Source organism: Xyrauchen texanus, chromosome 7 (assembly GCF_025860055.1).
Source record: "Xyrauchen texanus isolate HMW12.3.18 chromosome 7, RBS_HiC_50CHRs, whole genome shotgun sequence".
In the NCBI taxonomy this organism is placed as follows: Eukaryota; Metazoa; Chordata; class Actinopteri; order Cypriniformes; family Catostomidae; genus Xyrauchen; species Xyrauchen texanus.
This window is the reverse complement of record NC_068282.1, coordinates 26990850-27009961: the sequence shown is the minus strand read 5'-3', so window position 1 is coordinate 27009961 and position 19112 is coordinate 26990850. Positions and strand designations below refer to the sequence as shown.

The following is a 19112-nucleotide window of genomic DNA, read 5'->3' as shown; positions in this document are numbered from 1 at the left end:
ACTTTATTGTCATTGAACAAAGTAACAGGTACTTGGACAACAAAATGTAATTCATCTTCTGTAAATTATTTACAAAAAATGGTTCTTGAAAGGCTCTTTTTAGTGTGCCAAACTGAGTATGAGAGTATTGAGACAGCTTTAACTGTTTAGGACCAGTGTCCTTATCCCCTAAGTCTGAACAGCTCTCTTCTGTCTCTGCTGCTTTGGCTTGGTGGTCTCTATGTTGCACTCCCTCTGTCTCTTCATTTCTTTCACTAGTCAATTCCCTCTCATCCCTTATGGACTCTCCCTGTTGTTTTCCTCCTCCTTTATTATGAAAAAATGTGGTGTAAAATAATGTTACAAAAAGTAAATGTAATATAGGCTACTTAATGCCAATAAGTTAGTATAGGAGTATGAGTAGTTACTGTTTTGCTTGCCACTATTCACTATATGTCAATTTATTGTTGTTGTTTCCTCACCTGGTTCTTCCTGCATGCTCTCCCTTTCCCTTTCTCCATCTCCCTGACTTGGCACTGACAATCATACACAAATATATTGTAGGCAGGAGAGATGAGGTCAGTTTGTCATGTCACAAAAATGTCATGGAGACCATTTACAGATTCTAAGGATATGATCAAAAGGCACACAGAGGCGTGCCATTTTCAATGTCTTTATTATTATTATTATTGGGCTTAGAAACTTTTTTAAATCACAAATTCCTTTCACAAGAGAAGCTGTATTCTCCATTGAGGGTTTGAAATAAATAAAAAAAATAAAAGCAGGGGACCGTTGCCTAGATAAGTAATTTGATACAACAACAGATAGCTGGTTTGCATTATCTGTTACTTTAGCTTAACACTTTTCAGAAGAACAAAAAAAAAAAAAAAAAAAAGACAGAGGTCATTATGGACTAGACTCTCACCTGAATCTGTCTTTTTTCTTTTAAAGAACTGTTGTATGTCCATTGCTCACTGGCAGGCCACACACACACACACACACACACACACAGAGAGAGAGAGTAATGCTAGGAGTTCAGGAGTTAAGCCTGGTTCAGGTTAAATCCTCTGTGTGTGAGGAATGAATAAATACAGCAAAAGAAAAACATTAAACTGTCTTTTATTGTCTAGTTTGATAGTCAGCCACAACTGAAAAATAACAGATAAATCTAGGAATGAATAACAATTCATTTAAAAAGCCACAGTGAGTGTTTTCACACATAATGTTGGTATACAGTGATATGTTTGTTTTACTCTGGTCCAAACGCCAGGGCTTCATGTTTCCATGACGACTGACCAGAAAAGACGCACGTGATATCATGTTCACATGACTCCCGATTGTTAAAATGAGTATCAAATTAACGATAAACTTTACCAACAGAGACACACGTACGCACTACACAGGTACTGTCATGTATTACCCTGTCGTGTTTCACCTTGCTCCTTAGTTTTCACTTTTGTCCTTTATTTAACTCCATAGTCTCCTTGTTAGCGTTCGTGTCACTGTCATTGTTCTCACCTGTGTCTTGTTTGTAATCATCCTGCCTTGTGTGTATATAACCCTGCCCGTTCCTCCATTACCTTGTCGTTTGTTAAATGTTGATGTTTGCTTCCATGCCCGAGTTCCTAGTTCCAGTGTTCCAGCGTTTTTGTGTTTTGCTTTCGTTTTACCCATCGTGGTTGTTTTGTTTGCTCCTGTTGTGTCTGTTTATCAATAAACCCGCATTTGGATCCTCAACCTTTGTCAGCCTCCGTCCTCAATCGTAACAGAACAAACGACCAACACTATGGATCCAGCGGTTTTACAGGCCAACTGTAACCTTCTCAGCCTACTGCAGGGAAACCGTCCGGTGGAAGAGCACATCCGCGATTTTCTTGCAATTGCCAGTGCCTCCGACTTCCCTGATTCCTCCCTGGTCGTATTTTTCCGGGCTAACCTGAACAGTGCGCTCAAGGAGCGGTTGCCACCGGCAACGCGCGGCTGGATGCTCCGGCGTTCGGTGGAGGAGACTCTACTGACCTGCGGTTCCTCGCTCACCGTGGACATCGCCGAGGAGAACCCCGTAGCTCCTCCCAAAGTGGTAACCCTCCATTCGCCCGTGGTTCGTCCCTTCACATCTGCCAGCGAACCAACCTTCATGCCTGCCGTGATCAAGGAGCCAATGCTGCCAGCTTCGTCCGCCCGGAGGAGGAGGAGAAGAAAGGCTTCCGCTCCCCAGTTCACGCCTTCTACGGTCTGCGAGCCAGAGCCCACGCTTGTCACTGAGCGAGCCAGAGCCCACGCATGCCACGGTGAGCGAGCCTGAGCCCTCGACCGTCCCCGAGTCAGCGCCTGTAGCCTCCGACGTCAGTGAGCCAGCGCCTGTAGCCTCCGACGTCAGTGAGCCAGCGCCTGTAGCCTCCGACGTCAGTGAGCCAGCGCCTGTAGCCTCCGACGTCAGTGAGCCAGCGCCTGTAGCCTCCGACGTCAGTGAGCCAGCGCCTGTAGCCTCCGACGTCAGTGAGCCAGCGCCTGTAGCCTCCGACGTCAGTGAGCCAGTGCCTGTAGCCTCCGACAGCAGTGAACCTACGCCTGTAGCCTCCGACAGCAGTGAACCTACGCCTGTAGCCTCGACCGTCCCTGAGCCAGCGTCAGCAGCCATGACCATCCAAGAGCCAACGCCTCCCGAGCTTCCTAGTGCTCCGCCTCCCGAGCTTTCCAGAGCTCCGCCTCCCGAGCTTTCCAGTGCTCTGCCTCCCGAACTTTCCAGTGCTCCGCCTCCCGAGCTTTCCAGAGCTCCGCCTCCCAAGCTTTCTACGGCTCCTCTCCCAGAGACTCCTGAGCCTCCTGCGGCTCCGCCCCTAGAACCTTCTAGACCTCCGCCTCTAGAGCCTCCTATGGCGCCACCTCCCTTGGCTCCGCCTCTAGAGCCTCCTACGGCGCCACCTCCCTCGGCTCCGCCGCCTGAGCCTCCTACGGCTCCGCCTCCCATGGCTCCGCCTCTAGAACCTCCTACGGTGCCACCTCCATCGGCTCCGCCTCCAGAGCCTTCCAGGTCTCCACCTCTAGAGCCTCCTATGGCGCCACCTCCATCGGCTCCGCCTCTAGAGCCTCCTACGGTGCCACCTCCATCGGCTCCGCCTCCAGAGCCTTCCAGGTCTCCGCCTCCAGAGCCTCCCAGGCCTCCTGAACCTGTCCCTGTCCTTTGGCCGCCTCCCAGACCCCCTGAACCTGTCCCTGTCCTGTGGCCAACTCGCAGGCCACCTTACCCAGTCCCCGTCTTGTGCTCCCCGTGGACTGCTCGCCTGCCCTCTGTGCCCCCTTGGACTGTCTGTCTGCCCCTTGTGCCCCCGTGGACTGCTCGCCTGCCCTCTGTGCCCCCTTGGACTGTCTGTCTGCCCCTTGTGCCCCCTTGGACTGCCTGTCTGCCCTCTGTGCCCCCCTTGGTCTACCTATCTGCCCCTTGTCCCCCCCTGGATTGTCTGGTGTCCCCTTGTGCTCTCCGTGGTCTGCCAGTCCCCCCCTCATTCCTTGGACGATTCTGTTTTGGTTTTTTTGGATGTTTGTTTTTAGGATCGTCTGGGATCCGATCCTTTGAGGGGGGGCTATGTGATGTATTACCCTGTCGTGTTTCACCTTGCTCCTTAGTTTTCACTTTTGTCCTTTATTTAACTCCATAGTCTCCTTGTTAGCGTTCGTGTTCACTGTCATTGTTCTCACCTGTGTCTTGTTTGTAATCATCCTGCCTTGTGTGTATATAACCCTGCCCGTTCCTCCATTACCTTGTCGTTTGTTAAATGTTGATGTTCGCTTCCATGCCCGAGTTCCTAGTTCCAGTGTTCCAGCGTTTTTGTGTTTTGCTTTCATTTTACCTATCGTGGTTGTTTTGTTTGCTCCTGTTGTGTCTGTTTATCAATAAACCCGCATTTGGATCCTCAACCTTTGTCAGCCTCCGTCCTCAATCGTAACAGGTACGCAGTTTATTTGTCACGCTGCTGTTTTTGTTTCACGCTCTAGCAGTTAATAAACAGAACTGCATGCGTCTTGCGGAAGAACATTGTAACCGGTGCTACTTCTCTCCGTTTATGACTATGGACGAATCACCCAGGTCCTGTGCTACTCCACAACGGCGGCGACGCGCTGGACTAAAATAGTCCGAAAATAAACACTTATTATAGGTGTACCATGGTGATTCAGGATACTGACTCCAGTACTCACCGATATGGTTTCGGAATCGGAACAACTCTAGGTAAAAGGAAAGAAGTGTGAGACACAGCTTTGGAGCAACTTAGTTGATACACAACACTACATAACGGGTTCTCACGCTGCGTGTGTTTCGCGCTGGATGAAGAAGAGAAGAGGATGATGCCATTTGCTAAGCGGGGGTGTTTTCATTTTCATCCTTAACACATTTTAAACCACAAACTACGGAGTATGTTTTGGACATTATTTAACCTTGTCAAAGACGAACAAATATTTTAGAATAACAACATTTCTTACTCCAAGTTTTAGGGGTGCTGAGCTCCTTCTTAGGGGTGCTGAAGCACCCCTAAAAAAGGGGCTAGACTCGCCCTTGCTCCCAAACCTGGATTTAATTAGAATAAATCTGTGCAGTTTTTTTTTCTGTAATTCAGTTCCACACAACTTCTCCCATTGAGCCATTGGCTTAGCCATTCATTTTTCAACACACTTTAGTTACATTAGTCTCTTCCTTTCCATTTCCTTATCCTGTATCCATTATCTGATTGTGCCTCTAATGGGGCACTCTTATTGGGAGTCTGTGCACCAAACCAAATCTATCACTAAGCGCTAAGCCTTCTGTCCAGCTATTGGTCTTCTGTCTGGCATAAGTGATTAACTAAAAAATGTTGCTTGTCCTCTCTCCCACTAAATTACATGATTTTATATATTTAACAGGACTCAAATTAGACGCCCACTACTCCATCAGGAACAGAGCCTGAGCATTCTCTCTTGGTGGATTCTAACAAAACAGACTAGAGAAAGGAAAATGGCTTGCATTAACTGGATTGCTTAATTGTTTAAGAGATAATTCACTTAAAATTTACAAAATGTTGTTCTAAACCTGTATGAATCTCTAATTTGAAACACAAAAGAAGATATAGAATCTTGCAAAAGTCCAAGCTACTCTTTTCTATACATTGAAAGTGAATGGTGTTAATGGAACAGCTGTTTGGAATGGTTTGAAATGATATAAGGGTGAGTAGCATAAAATAAATTATGACAAAATGTAAAATTGTGTTGCTTTTATCTATGTTTTAGTCTTTAAAGCATTTTCTTGAGAAAACTGATAAAAAGTTTTTTTAATTTTTTATTCCAGGATTTTGACCTAGTTGTTTTTATTCCCAGTAGTCTCACTGCAGTAGGAGCTAATGGTTTATGTACTCAACATGTGTGTGTGGTTTTGAGCAAATCTGTGCATCACTGGTCAGTTCTCCTCCTGTGCAGGGCTATAGCAGGGGTGTCTGAATATCTCTAGTGCTCCCGGCGAGTGCAAACGTATTCAATCCAACTGTTTCGTCTGCACTATGGATCAATAATCATGGTTCGTTTGTTAGAGAGGGGCAATAGTCAGAGCTATAATTCAGAATTTACTCAAAAGCATCAGATAAACCTAATGAGCCCCATTAATTTAGATCCTCCTCACTTTTAAACAGAGACAGAGCCATGTCTTAGGGAAAATTAGCATTTAGATGACTTGTGACCTGCAGCCTCCAGGCCCTGCCTTCCTCAGCCAATTCACTGTGAAGACTTTTTAGCCATTAGAAATCCTGCTCTCTCCTTTATTTGATCTGTAAAATAGAAGTCATTTCCTGTGCGTGTAGATTCAACCGTTTATCAACACAGTTTTCTATTCTTGTGTTTTCCTCTCACATCTCAAAGGAATCTCAGGTCAGGAGGGCAGATAAAGTTGCGGTGATGTTTTTATTGCAGATCAGACAGTGTCTCATATCTGACTTTAGGTTCTGTGATGCTTTTACTGGGATGTTTTAAACTTTTCCTCTCTTTAATAAAAATGCCTGAAAGAAGTCAAATGTAAATAATCTGCCTTTTCAAAACCTTTTATTCTTGCATGAATATTAGGATATTAGATGCTAGTGTTCATGTGATATAGATGAGAAAATAAAACGCAGTTATCTGCTGCTCTAGAAAGTGAAATAATTTCAATGTATCATTATGTCTCAATGTGATAATGCTAATAATGACTAATTTTATGGAGTCTGTTCTTACCACAAAATAAATCATTTTTAATATTTAAAATGAAATGCTATAAAATATATTTTTGTTTGTTTAGGCTCTGCCAGTCAAACTGTAATGATTTTCAATGGCTCCATAACATCACTGACAACCTTCTGGTTAGTTTAATATTGAATGATCAGATCCTTTGGCAGTGGTTTCAATTAGAGCAGTTTGCTGCACACAGCTTGGAAATCAATCCAGTAAACCCATGCAGGCATCACTGGCTTTCTCACTCTTTGTCTGCCTTCTAAGGGCTTTTGTTTTAATGTTTCTCTGTCTCTTTGTTCTCTTACAGTGGGGAAGACGTCCCTAATTACACGCTTCATGTACGACAGCTTTGACAACACTTATCAGGTAAGCAGCTGGCAGGATGCTTGATGCCCTGTCATTCCCATCAGTCAAAGAGCTGGAAGTGTCCCTCCCCTTATTGTGCTCCATCAAAGACTTGATTTACAAAAACTTCAGAAAACATAATGGGCCAAGCTGAAACTTTCACGATTTAGGACAATTCTTACAATTTATTATATACTTAAAACATGATGTTGTTGTTGATGTTTGTGGGTATTGAATCAGTGGTTCCCTACCCTGTTCCTGGAGGCCCCCCCAACACTACACATTTTGGATATCTCCCTGATAAAACACACCTGATTCAACTCATTAGCACTCTAAACACATTTGTTATTAATGTTCTTGGGTTAAATTTTCATGTTTGGCATTAAAGCTGTTATAATGTTTAAATTCTTTCTGGTATCCCATCTAAATGATCAGACACTGATCATTTAGTATTAGCCACTTGTAGGTTGATTTCCTCAAAAAGTGTAAACACTGGCTCTGTGGCACTATGTTTGAGCATCCTGACCAGCCTGATAAAGCAACATTCGCTCAACCAATAGCCAGAGTTTGGGGTGGGACTATGTTTGTCAACCAATGGCAGATGGGGGAGTGTTTGAGGAAACTTATTTGAAAACAATAATTTCTGCAACTCTGTTTGGTGACACAAGTGGCATCGAAGTTATATAATTTCGTAAATGTTATACAAAATAATTTATTTCCCTTGGTAAGCATATATATTTCCGTAAAATTGATTTAGCAGCAGAGATTAACATATGATGCAAGTCCAATTTCATATGACACCACAAGAATTGGTTTTACAATGAAAATGATCCTTTGGGTGAAATGGGAAGCAGCCTATAAGCTTATTGCATGTTCCTTTAGACAGTTGATATAGCCATCATTGAATAAGGTGGGGGAGGAAAGCATAATGGTTTAAATATCTCAAGGAAAGCGCTGTCTATATGAGGTTTACATTTATAATTAAACCAATGAGAGAATTGGCAGGGAAAATAAACCACCTAATCTAACATTGATTTGTAATTGACTCTAAAAATAGCTCTTTGGTTGAACTTGATTAAATCGTGGACAGTGGTTCCATGTGTTTGAAATTAGTTTCTTAACTTAACATTACTATGTAATCTCAACACAAACACTTGGTGTGGAAATTACCTAGTTAAATTTGGTAAACCCAACAAAATTAGACATCTCAATGTAACACAAATATAAATTTTTTCTTTATGTACTAACTAGTGAAAGTGAATATTAGCATGCTAAATACATGCTGGTTAGAAGAACGTCAGAGTGTAGTTTAGTAACTATGCTATGGTTAGCATTTCCTCAACAATGCGAGCAGTCAGTTTCATGTGCAACAACTACCTGTCCTCGTCGTTGGCTCAAGTTCCACTCTTTACCACAATGGTAACCCCGAAAACTCCAACATAACAAACTCTTTTCATTATAAATAAACATTGAACACTTTCACGTATCCCCCTTTATATTCATCTTGTTAAACATGTAATTTTAACATTAACTCTCCCTATCAAGTTCCATGCAAAGCATGCTGGGAAATGGAATTCCCTTGCCCAGTGTCATCAATACTACATTAACACCACAAAAATATTCAACTCAAATGGAATAAGTAAACTTACATTTCTCAAATTTAAATGGATGGAATGCAATGAAATCAAGTTGTGACTTAAAAGTTCTAGAATAGTGTTGCTTTAGTTCATTTTAATTAAGTAAATTAATTAAATTAAATAATTTGTTTGACTGTGTGTGTGTGTGTGTGTGTGTGACATACTGTGAAAGTGTTATTTTAATAAGTGTTTAAGATATTTTATATAAGATCGTTCCCCTGTCCCCCTCCATCACAACTATCAAAACAAAATGTTTGCCTCTCTTTAAAACCACACCTGAAACAAATATGAGGCACAAAATGATTCATGAAATAACAACAATGGAATAAGTAGTGTACAAAAATATAAAAACATTGTTTTGGCCTACAAATATTGCAATTGATAAATTGTGTTAATATAAGACATTTAAAACACAACCTGTCCCCATACAAATGTGACAACATTCCCCAACCTGACTTTTGGCTTGTCAGGTCCTAAGAACATATTTAAACCTTTCAGTAATAATCTACCTTTATAATATAGTTCATCCTTGCCTTAAATTATGTCAGTGTGGCTTTATTGTGGTTATTGTTTACTTGTTTACCCAATATACAGGTGAAACTCAAAAAATTAGAATATCGTGCAAAAGTTCATTAATTTCAGTAATTCAACTTAAAAGGTGAAACTAATATATTATATACACTCATTACAAGCAAAGTAAGATATTTCAAGCCTTTATTTGAAATAATTTTGATGATTATGGCTTACAGCTTATGAAAACCCCAAATTCAGAATCTCAGAAAATTAGAATATTACATGAAATCAATAAAAAAAGGATTTTAAATACAGAAATGTCGGCCCTCTGAAAAGTATAATCATGCATATGTACTCAGTACTTGGTTTGGGCCCCTTTTGCATTAATTACTGCCTCAATGCGGCGTGGCATGGATGCTATCAGCCTGTGGCACTGCTGAGGTGTTATGGAAGACCAAGATGCTTCAATAGCGGCCTTCAGCTCTTCTGCATTGTTTGGTCTCATGTCTCATCTTTCTCTTGGCAATGCCCCATAGATTCTCTATGGGGTTCAGGTCAGGCGAGTTTGCTTGCCAATCAAGCACAGTAATACCATGGTCATTGAACCAGGTTTTGGTACTTTTGGCAGTGTGGGCAAGTGCCAAGTCCTGCTGAAAAATGAAGTCAGCATCTCCATAAAGCTTGTCTGCTGAAGGAAGCATGAAGTGCTCTAAAATGTCCCGGTAGATGGCTGCGTTGACTCTGGACTTAATAAAGCACAGTGGACCAACACCAGCCGATGACATGGCTCCCCAAACCAACACAGACTGTGGAAACTTCACACTGGACTTCAAGCATCTTGGATTGTGTGCCTCTCCATTCTTCCTCCAGACTCTGGGACCTTGGTTTCCAAATGAGATGCAAAATTTGCTCTCATCAGAAAAGAGGACTTTGGACCACTGAGCAACAGACCAGTTCTTTTTTTCTTTAGCCCAGGTAAGACGTTTGACATTTGAAGCCCATGTCCAGGACCCGCCTGTGTGTAGTGGCTCTTGATGCAGTAACTCCAGCCTCAGTCCACTCCTTGTGAAGCTCCCCACACATTTGAATGGCCTTTTCCTGACAATCCTCTCCAGGCTACGGTCATCCCTGCTGCTTGTGCACCTTTTTCTTCCACACTTTTCCCTTCCACTTAACTTTCTATTAATGTGCTTTGATACAGCACTTTGAGAACATCCAACTTCTTTTGCAATTACCTTTTGAGGCTTTCCCTCCTTTTGGAGGGTGTCAATGATGGTTTTCTGCACAACTGTCAGGTCAGCAGTCTTCCCCATGATTGTGAATTCAACTGAACCAGACTGAGAGACCATTTAAAGGCTCAGGAACCCTTTGCAGGTGTTTTGGATTAATTAGCTGATTAGAGTGTGACACTTTGAGCCTACAATACTGAACCTTTTCACAATATTCTAATTTTCTGAGATTCTGAATTTGGGGTTTTCATAAGCTGTAAGCCATAATCATCAAAATTATATCAAAAAGGCTTGAAATATCTTACTTTGCTTGTAATGAGTCTATATAATATATTAGTTTCACCTTTTAAGTTGAATTACTGAAATTAATGAACTTTTGCACGATATTCAAATTTTTCGAGTTTCACCTGTGTATATATAACCAAAAAACATTCACAAAATTATTTATAATTTAAAAGTTTTTTACTAGGTCTTTGACATCATCATACAAAACATATTTTGCACAATAGGACTGTTGACTTCAGATCTAATCGTTTCTGCAATGAAGCCTTTGTGACAACCTCCCTGTATGACAACTTACCCCAGTCTGCCCTATCTGAAAGTTTCATTGCCATAAAAAACTTAAGGACATTGAAATTATGTGAATCAGATTAGTTTGTGCTTTTTCAGGCTAAAGCACTATATAGGCATGTGTCTATTTAAATGTCTTTGTTTCTTTTTGTCTTTGAGCTTGTATGCACTGCAGGTTTTAACTGTCACAATACTCCAAACACAGGAGACACATGCATGATGACAGCTCTCTTAAGTCTCTCTAGCCTTGATCTTACCTTTTACTCTCTCCCTTTCTCTCAATTCTCTATTTTTTATACTGCTGCACCGTTTTACATATGGCTCTGCACTTACACCTACATTTGGCTTTTTGATTCACTCTTTTGTGAATAACCTGTTACAATATTCTGTGGGCACTATGCTAATATACACTCACCTAAAGGATTATTAGGAACACCATACTAATACTGTGTTTGACCCCCTTTCGCCTTCAGAACTGCCTTAATTCTACGTGGCATTGATTCAACAAGGTGCTGAAAGCATTCTTTAGAAATGTTGGCCCATATTGATAGGATAGCATCTTGCAGTTGATGGAGATTTGTGGGATGCACATCTAGGGCACGAAGCTCCTGTTCCCCCACATCCCAAAGATGCTCTATTGGGTTGAGATCTGGTGACTGTGGGGGCCATTTTAGTACATTGAACTCATTGTCATGTTCAAGAAACCAATTTGAAATGATTCGAGCTTTGTGACATGGTGCATTATCCTGCTGGAAGTAGCCATCAGAGGATGGGTACATGGTGGCCATAAAGGGATGGACATGGTCAGAAACAATGCTCAGGTAGGCCGTGGCATTTAAACAATGCCCAATTGGCACTAAGGGGCCTAAAGTGTGCCAAGAAAACATCCCCCACACCATTACACCACCACCACCAGCCTGCACAGTGGTAACAAGGCATGATGGATCCATGTTCTCATTCTGTTTACGCCAAATTCTGACTCTACCATCTGAATGTCTCAACAGAAATCGAGACTCATCAGACCAGGCAACATTTTTCCAGTCTTCAACTGTCCAATTTTGGTGAGCTCTTGCAAATTGTAGCCTCTTTTTCCTATTTGTAGTGGAGATGAGTGGTACCCGGTGGGGTCTTCTGCTGTTGTAGCCCATCCGCCTCAAGGTTGTGCGTGTTGTGGCTTCACAAATGCTTTGCTGCATACCTCGGTTGTAACGAGTGGTTATTTCAGGCAAAGTTGCTCTTCTATCAGCTTGAATCAGTCGACCCATTCTCCTCTGACCTCTAGCATCAACAAGGCATTTTCGCCCACAGGACTGCCGCATACTGGATGTTTTTCCCTTTTCACACCATTCTTTGTAAACCCTAGAATTGGTTGTGCGTGAAAATCCCAGTAACTGAGCAGATTGTGAAATACTCAGACCGGCCCATCTGGCACCAACAACCATGCCACGCTCAAAATTGCTTAAATCACCTTTCTTTCCCATTCTGACATTCAGTTTGGAGTTCAGGAGATTGTCTTGACCAGGACCACACCCCTAAATGCATTGAAGCAACTGCCATGTGATTGGTTGATTAGATAATTGTATTAATGAGAAATTGAACAGGTGTTCCTAATAATCCTTTAGGTGAGTGTATTTAAGAACTCCCACAGTTGTCCTCCACTTACTATGAAGCCATACCTTCAATATTAATATTAAAAAGGCTTAAAAAAACAAGTTAAGCATTTGCCATCCCCCTGATCTCCACTGTTACCTCTACTGGAAGAAGCGGTGCGTGTGATGATAAGAGGCTAAGACAATATCTGTGTAGTAAACCAAGCTACAGTGTCATACTGTAATAAGATTACACAAGTGCTTTGTGAACAGATCATGACTATTGTGCTTTATGACAGCAGATGCTAAATTCTAGAAACCCCAATTCAGCGTACTGTTATGCACCATGTGTTTACTCTTTCATGCAGATACAGGTCAGGAGCTTTAGTCAATGTTTACATCAACCAACAGAATGGAGGAAAATCTGATCCCAGTGAATTTTATCATGCATAAAATCATGCAGATATGGGTCAGGAACTTTAGTCAATGTTCACATCAATCGTCATATGGTTAAAAATCAGTGATCTCAGTGATTTCGACCATGGCATGATTGTTGGTGCTAGGTGGGCTGGTTTGAGTATTTCTGTAACTGCTGATCTCGTGGGATTTTCACACACCACAGTCTCTAGTGTTTACTCAGAATGGTGCTAAATACATAATAAATTCCAGTGAGTGGCAATTCTGCTGATGGAAATGCCTTGTTGATGAGAGAAGTCAATGGAGAATGGCCAGATTGGTTTGAGCTGACAGAAAGGCTCCATAACTCAGATAACCACTCTGTACAATTTTGCTGAGCAGAATAGCCTCTCTGAATGCACAACATATCAAACCTTGAGGCAGTTCCACTTCTGACAGCCAAGATCAGAAAGCTGAGGCTGCAGTGGCACAGACTCACAAAAACTGGACAGTTGAAGACTGGAAAAATGTAGTCTGGTCTGATGGTCTGGCTGAAGGTAGATTTCTAGAATTCTGATGATAGGGTCAGATTTTGGTGACAACAACATGAATCCATGAACCCAACCTGCCTTTTGCCATCAGTTTAGGCTGGCGGCAGTGGTGTAATGTGTGGGTAATGTTCCCTGTCTGTTGCTCACGTCGATGTTGTGTCAAGTGAAGTGACACTAGGGGACTTTTTTAAAGGCCTCGGTTACCTCTGAACTTGAGAAAAGGCCAATGAGAAGACTTTCGTCCGGGCTCGAGGTGAGAGTTGCTCGCCTCACGGCCAGTCTGTTTACTACCTCGAGCCCCTGAGCTGGATGATGAATTCGCCACTGCATCGGAGAGCGTTCTGGCGTCTGACACGGAAGACTCGACTGGAGTACCACCTTCGGGTCGGCACGCCCAGTCTGAGGCTGACGCCTAGATGGCCGACACTCGTGCAGGGAAGCCCATCCTGCAATCGAATGGGGGCCCTCACTGTATTCGAATGGTGGTACGAACGGGAGAGCCCTCACTATGATTTGAATGGGAGAGCCCTTGAATGCATGTAAGTGGGAGGGCTTCCTGTCTAGCCGGGGAGGAGGGGGGGGGTTAGGCCGCCATTTGTACAGACGAAGCTGTATGAAATTTTGTGTAAATTATTTACACTGCTGCGTATCCTGCATCCTACTGATTTAAGGTTTGCATGGCGATTCGAATGGGTAAGCCCAGCTGTGGGGCCGAATGGGGGTCTTTCCGTGTTCGAACAGGAGAACTGTACTGTGATTCAAATGGGAGAGCCCACGGCCTGCATGTGGTGACTCTCGCTGCATTCGTTCTGAAGTGCTCTTACTGTAAGTCACAACAGGAGAGCCTGCGCCGCATATGAACGGGAGAGCCGCACTGCATTTGAACGGGAGAGCCGCACTGCATTTGAACGGGGGAGCCGTACTGCATTTGAATAGGAGAGCTGTACTGAATTTGAACGGGAGAGCCGTACTATGGTTAGAATGGGAGAGCCCACAGTGTGGATATGGTGACTCTCGCTGCATTCAAATGGAGAGCCTGAGCTGCATTCAAATTAAGTGATTAAAGTTGCTTTAAAATGAGAACCCTCCCCGTTTTTTGTGATACGAACAGGCTGAATCCTCCAACGCGGGACCATACTGTGTTTAATGGGAGAGGATGCAATTCATGTGAGAATGGTTTATGCTGTATTTTACTGAATGTGTCCATACAGCATTCAACGGTAGAACACTTGATTCTTGTGAAAGTGATATGCTGCATTTTAAAAGAACTCCCTATGCGAAACGAACGGGCTGAATCCTCGAGCACAGGACCACACACCATTTAACAGGAAGAGCCTGTGTTTTTGTGTGAAAAGATTACACTGCATATAAATGAAAAGTCACTCTGCTATACGAATGGGCTGAGTCGTCAAGCACAGCGTGTGATGGGAGGATGTATTGTAGGCTATTTTTGAATGAAATTCATTGATACAGAGATGCAGGCTTATGGTGAAATATTTAGGGAAGACCTAAAACAGCCCAACTGTTGTCAGTCAGTAGGTGGGTAATGGTTCATTTGGTATGAGTGGCTTAATATGGTACGATTAAGCAGAAAAAACACGTCATGGTTACAGAGCCATGACGCTTAGACGCATTGCCTGAAAGACATGATGTGGTTGCGGCACGTGAATGGTGGGTTTGCGCTTAGTTTTGAAATTAGTTTTGTAGACAAAAATATAATTGTGCCAACATATTAATTTATTTAATTACAAAACAAAAAGTTTATAAAAAAAAAAAGTTTTTGAAATGGTTGACTTAGACCGAATAATTAAGAAAACCACTAAGTGCCCAGCATATAGATAGGAACTCCTTCAATACTGTTTAAAAAACATACCTCAAGGGTGATACCTCAAGAAGTTGTTTTAGAAAATGCCAAGAGTACATTTCTGCAAAATCTAGGCAAAGGGTGGCCACTTTGAAGATGCTAAAATATAACATGGTTTTGATTTATTTTGGATTTATTTAGTCACAACATAATTCCCATACTTCCATTTCTATTATTCCATAGTCATGATGACTTTACTAGAGCCAAATTCTGGAGGAATCGTCACAGCATGGGTGTAAGCAGCTGTTTATATACGCTTACTCTGGCGATGTGATTGGTCAGATTAAATGAACGTGCACCTCCCAAACTTTCTTATGAATCTCCATTTAATTTATTCACTTTTTAATAACTAAAACAATTGTGAATCCCCACCGGAATCCGCCCCTGGTCCAATGTAAATCAGGAGACTTATGGAATTCTACATTTTCTTTATAGAATAAATAAAAGTAGGAACAATTGAGAGATAAGAGTATAAAGCTATAAAATAAATGTATAAATAAATAAAATAATTAATGAATAAATGAATACACTAAAGTGTGTGTGTGTGTGTGTGTGTGTGTGTGTGTGTGTGTGTGTGTATGTGTGAGCGTGTATTTATCACTTTGTGGTGACCAAATGTCCCCATAAGGATAGTAAAACCTGAAATTTTTGACCTTGTGGGGACATTTTGTCGGTCCCCATGAGGAAAACAGCTTATAAATCATACTAAATTATGTTTTTTGAAAATGTAAAAATGCAGAAAGTTTTCTGTGAGGGTTAGGTTTAGGGGTAGGGTTAGGTTTAGGGGATAGAATATAAAGTTTGTACAGTATAAAAACCATTATGTCTATGGAAAGTCCCTATAAAACATGGAAACACAACATGTGTGTGTGTGTGTGTGTTTGTTTTCACTACAGAGTCACCTCAGTTGGTTGGCACACACTGTGACTTTTTATTAAAAGCTGATGAACAATCAGTAATGCTAGTTGTTTCACTGGGGCTTTAAGTCATGTGGAAAATACCAGGTCTAATACAGGCTGTTCTGGTGTAGTATTTCCACTTTAAATGGGCCAAGAAAAAATCATCAGATTTTCCGGCTTTATTGTATAATTGATGTGGGTACAGATTAAGTGGGGCAAGAGTCAGACACAAAGAGAAATGATTTTAGAAGAGTATTAAGTGAATGAGAGGACCTCACTGACACTGCCTGTACAATATTAAGCTTGACTTTCTGATTTTGTAGTTGTGTTGCTGTCTGGGTGTCTGGCTGTAGATACAGTGAGATTTGGACTTGCTGGAGGTCTATTGGGAGAGCTGTTCTGTGCTGTTCTGTGCTGCCTGACTGAGCTGCCACTCAACATGGGGCACAGAAGTGTGACTGTATCCTGCTCAGCACAACCAGGGAGCTGAGAAAATAAAATGTAATGACAAATTGTACAACAAACGAATCACTTGAATAGTGTACATTCTTTATGTTAAAATAATTTCTCTTATCACAGCTAAATATGCAGAGATGGCTATTAGTAAGGAATATACTCTGTGCTGCTGTTAAAACATTGCTTTGTTTGAGCATGCAGACCCGCCCAACACAGCAATATTGGCCCAATCAAAAGCATGAGTTTGGGGTGGGACTCTCTGTTTGTCCAGTGGAAGAAGGGGGAAATGTTCATTATTGGTGCTTGGTTTAGCAAGGCGCCACTATTACTATTGCTCTGACATTCGCTAACCCAATTCTTCTTCTTACATGCAAATTTCGGCATCTAACTCGTCCCACACTGTTTTTTGCTATGGACATGAATGATGGCTCAAATAGTGCAGCTTATTGAGAAGATGATTGCAATGACTTTATACACGATCGAGTGTGCAATGCTTGCCCAGCCGGCGAAAAAGTGGGGGTAAAAAATCCTATAGAATTAAAGGGATCATGAAATGCTCTTATTTTAAAAGTGGTATTATGATCCCTGATGTACACTGATAATGTAAGTAATGTTTTTTTTGCACCAAAACGGTCATCATTTTGTAATATATGAGAGTTTTCCACCCTGTATCTGGCCTTCTGTCTGAAACATTCGGTTATGGAGTACCTCTTTAAAACTTCAATGTAAATGCCCCCTGAACCCCCACCCCCCACACACACACACAAAATGAAAGTATACACGCATACAAATACAAATCCTTTTTTATTATTTATTAAAAACAGACAAGAGGATAAAAAAATCATACATTTAAAACTACAAATCAACCTCCACTGCCCATCCCTGAGAACCATCCAAAAAGGACAAATAGTTGCCCCATTTTTTTTTTTAACACATCCATGCTACCTAGCCTTCAATATGACATTCCCTAAACCGCCACCCTGCCCATCTCTTTGTGCCACTCTTGAAATGATTGCTACTCCCAAAACCAATACAGGGCACTGAGGTCTGGGAAACCCGAAATGTTTAACCAAATTTTCAAAAGATCTCAACACTCCACTTTCATATAGGTCACAGAGTGTATTTACCCCCTCACAATCCACTCTGACCAGCAGAAAGGGGACTTGTAATTTAGGGTTCAGCCGTATGCTTGAGGCAACATTTAAATAAATGTCAGAATTAAGTACTCTGGACACTTGTGTCTATACCCAGTGCAAATGCAAGATGATAGCGTGTATCTTCTCCGATTAGTTCGATAGAAAGGCTTTGCAATGGCAAAATAGGGGCAAGAACTTCCTGTTCAATACAAAACCAGGGAGGGGCTCTCTCATGTGGAAGCGACCAATGAGCCAAATGCCTGAGACCGAATGCATAATAATAAAACAAAATCTTGGGTAGGCCTAGCCCACCTTTGTCAATCATTGTATGTAACTTACTGAAATGTAATCTGGGACGTGTACCATTCCAAATGAGGGACTTCACAATGCAATCAAATTGCTTGAAATAAGAGAGGGGGACAACTACAGGGAGAGATTGTAGCAGGTAGTTACATTTTGGAATACAATTCATTTTAATAACATCCAAATCATAGATAAATGTAATGAGGCCCACCTGTCCACATTGCTCAAAAACCTTTTTATTAAGGCGTCAAAATTAACTAACTAAATCAGACAAATTTGCTAGGAATAATATGCCCAAATACTTAATGCCCTGTTTGGGCCACTGGAAGGTGCCTAGCTGAAAAGCTGTTACTGGGCAGTATGCTGTCAGAGCCAATGCTTTGGATTTAGACCAACTGAATTTGTATCCTGAGAACTTAGAAAAGGAATAAATAATTATGTGGAGGCAAGGCATAGATCTAGAAAGGTCGGAGCCAAATAGTAAAATACCATCTGCGCAAAGCAAAAGCTTATGCGCCATACCTCCCGCCACCACCCATAGAAAATCATCCTTCTTTCTTATCATGGCTGCTAATGGTTCCAGGGCCAGACAGAACAATAAGTGGGAAAGAGGGCAATCCTGCCGGGTGCCCCTTTCCACAGTAAAATAATCTGAAATTAATCCATTTGTTGGTACTGCTGCTATTGGGTGTCTATAAAGTAACTTAATCCATCCAATAAAATGTTTCCTGAACCCGTATATTTCCAAAATCTGAAAAAGATAATCCCATTCTACCATATCAAACAGCATCAAGTGAGATGGCAGCGACCATAGTCTGATCATCTGCAACTGACCACATGATATTGATGAAATGTCTAATGTTATCAGAAGAGCTGTGGCCATGAATAAACCCCAACTGATCAATATGTATAAGAGATGTCATAACTTAATAGGTTAGCCAGAACCTTTGACAATATTTTTTACATCTAGCTGGATCAGGGAAATTGGATGGTAACTCTTAAACTCACTTGGATCTTTGTCCTTTTTAAGAATCAGACAGATCCGGGCTTGCGTCATAGTTTGGGGAAGCTTTCCATTCTTCAATGATTCCATATAAATTCTAACAAAAGTGGAGCAAGTTCTGTAGCAAAAGATCTAAAAAATTCAGTGGCTAATCCATCTGGCCCCAGAGCCTTGCCTGTAGGCAAGGCCTTAATTACCTCACCAAGCTCCTCCAGGGTTATCTCAGACTCAAGAGAATTAATTTGCTTCATCGACAGTTTAGGGAGTTCTAATGGTTCCACAAAGTTCCTAATATCTTCATCAGTGGACTAAGATGTGGATCTATAAAGATCAAGGTATAAATTATTTGATATTATTAATATCAAAGGCAGTGTTAAATATTTCACCACCAGCAGATTTCACAGAGTGAATGGTAGA

The 19112-nt window shown here is 41.7% G+C and overlaps 1 protein-coding gene across 2 annotated transcripts in view; it reads left to right on the top strand.

Moving 5' to 3' along the window:
• LOC127646831 (ras-related protein Rab-6B-like) overlaps nucleotides 1–19112 on the top strand; it is a 169363-nt gene that overhangs the window by 73669 nt on the left and 76582 nt on the right. For both annotated transcript variants that reach the window (XR_007970973.1, XM_052130740.1), the window contains exon 2: nucleotides 6512–6570. Coding sequence is in view for 1 of the 2 variants with exons in the window: in XM_052130740.1 (XP_051986700.1) it covers nucleotides 6512–6570 (59 nt within the window). In the remaining variant the exon portion in view is untranslated. The remainder of the gene's footprint in view (nucleotides 1–6511; nucleotides 6571–19112) is intronic.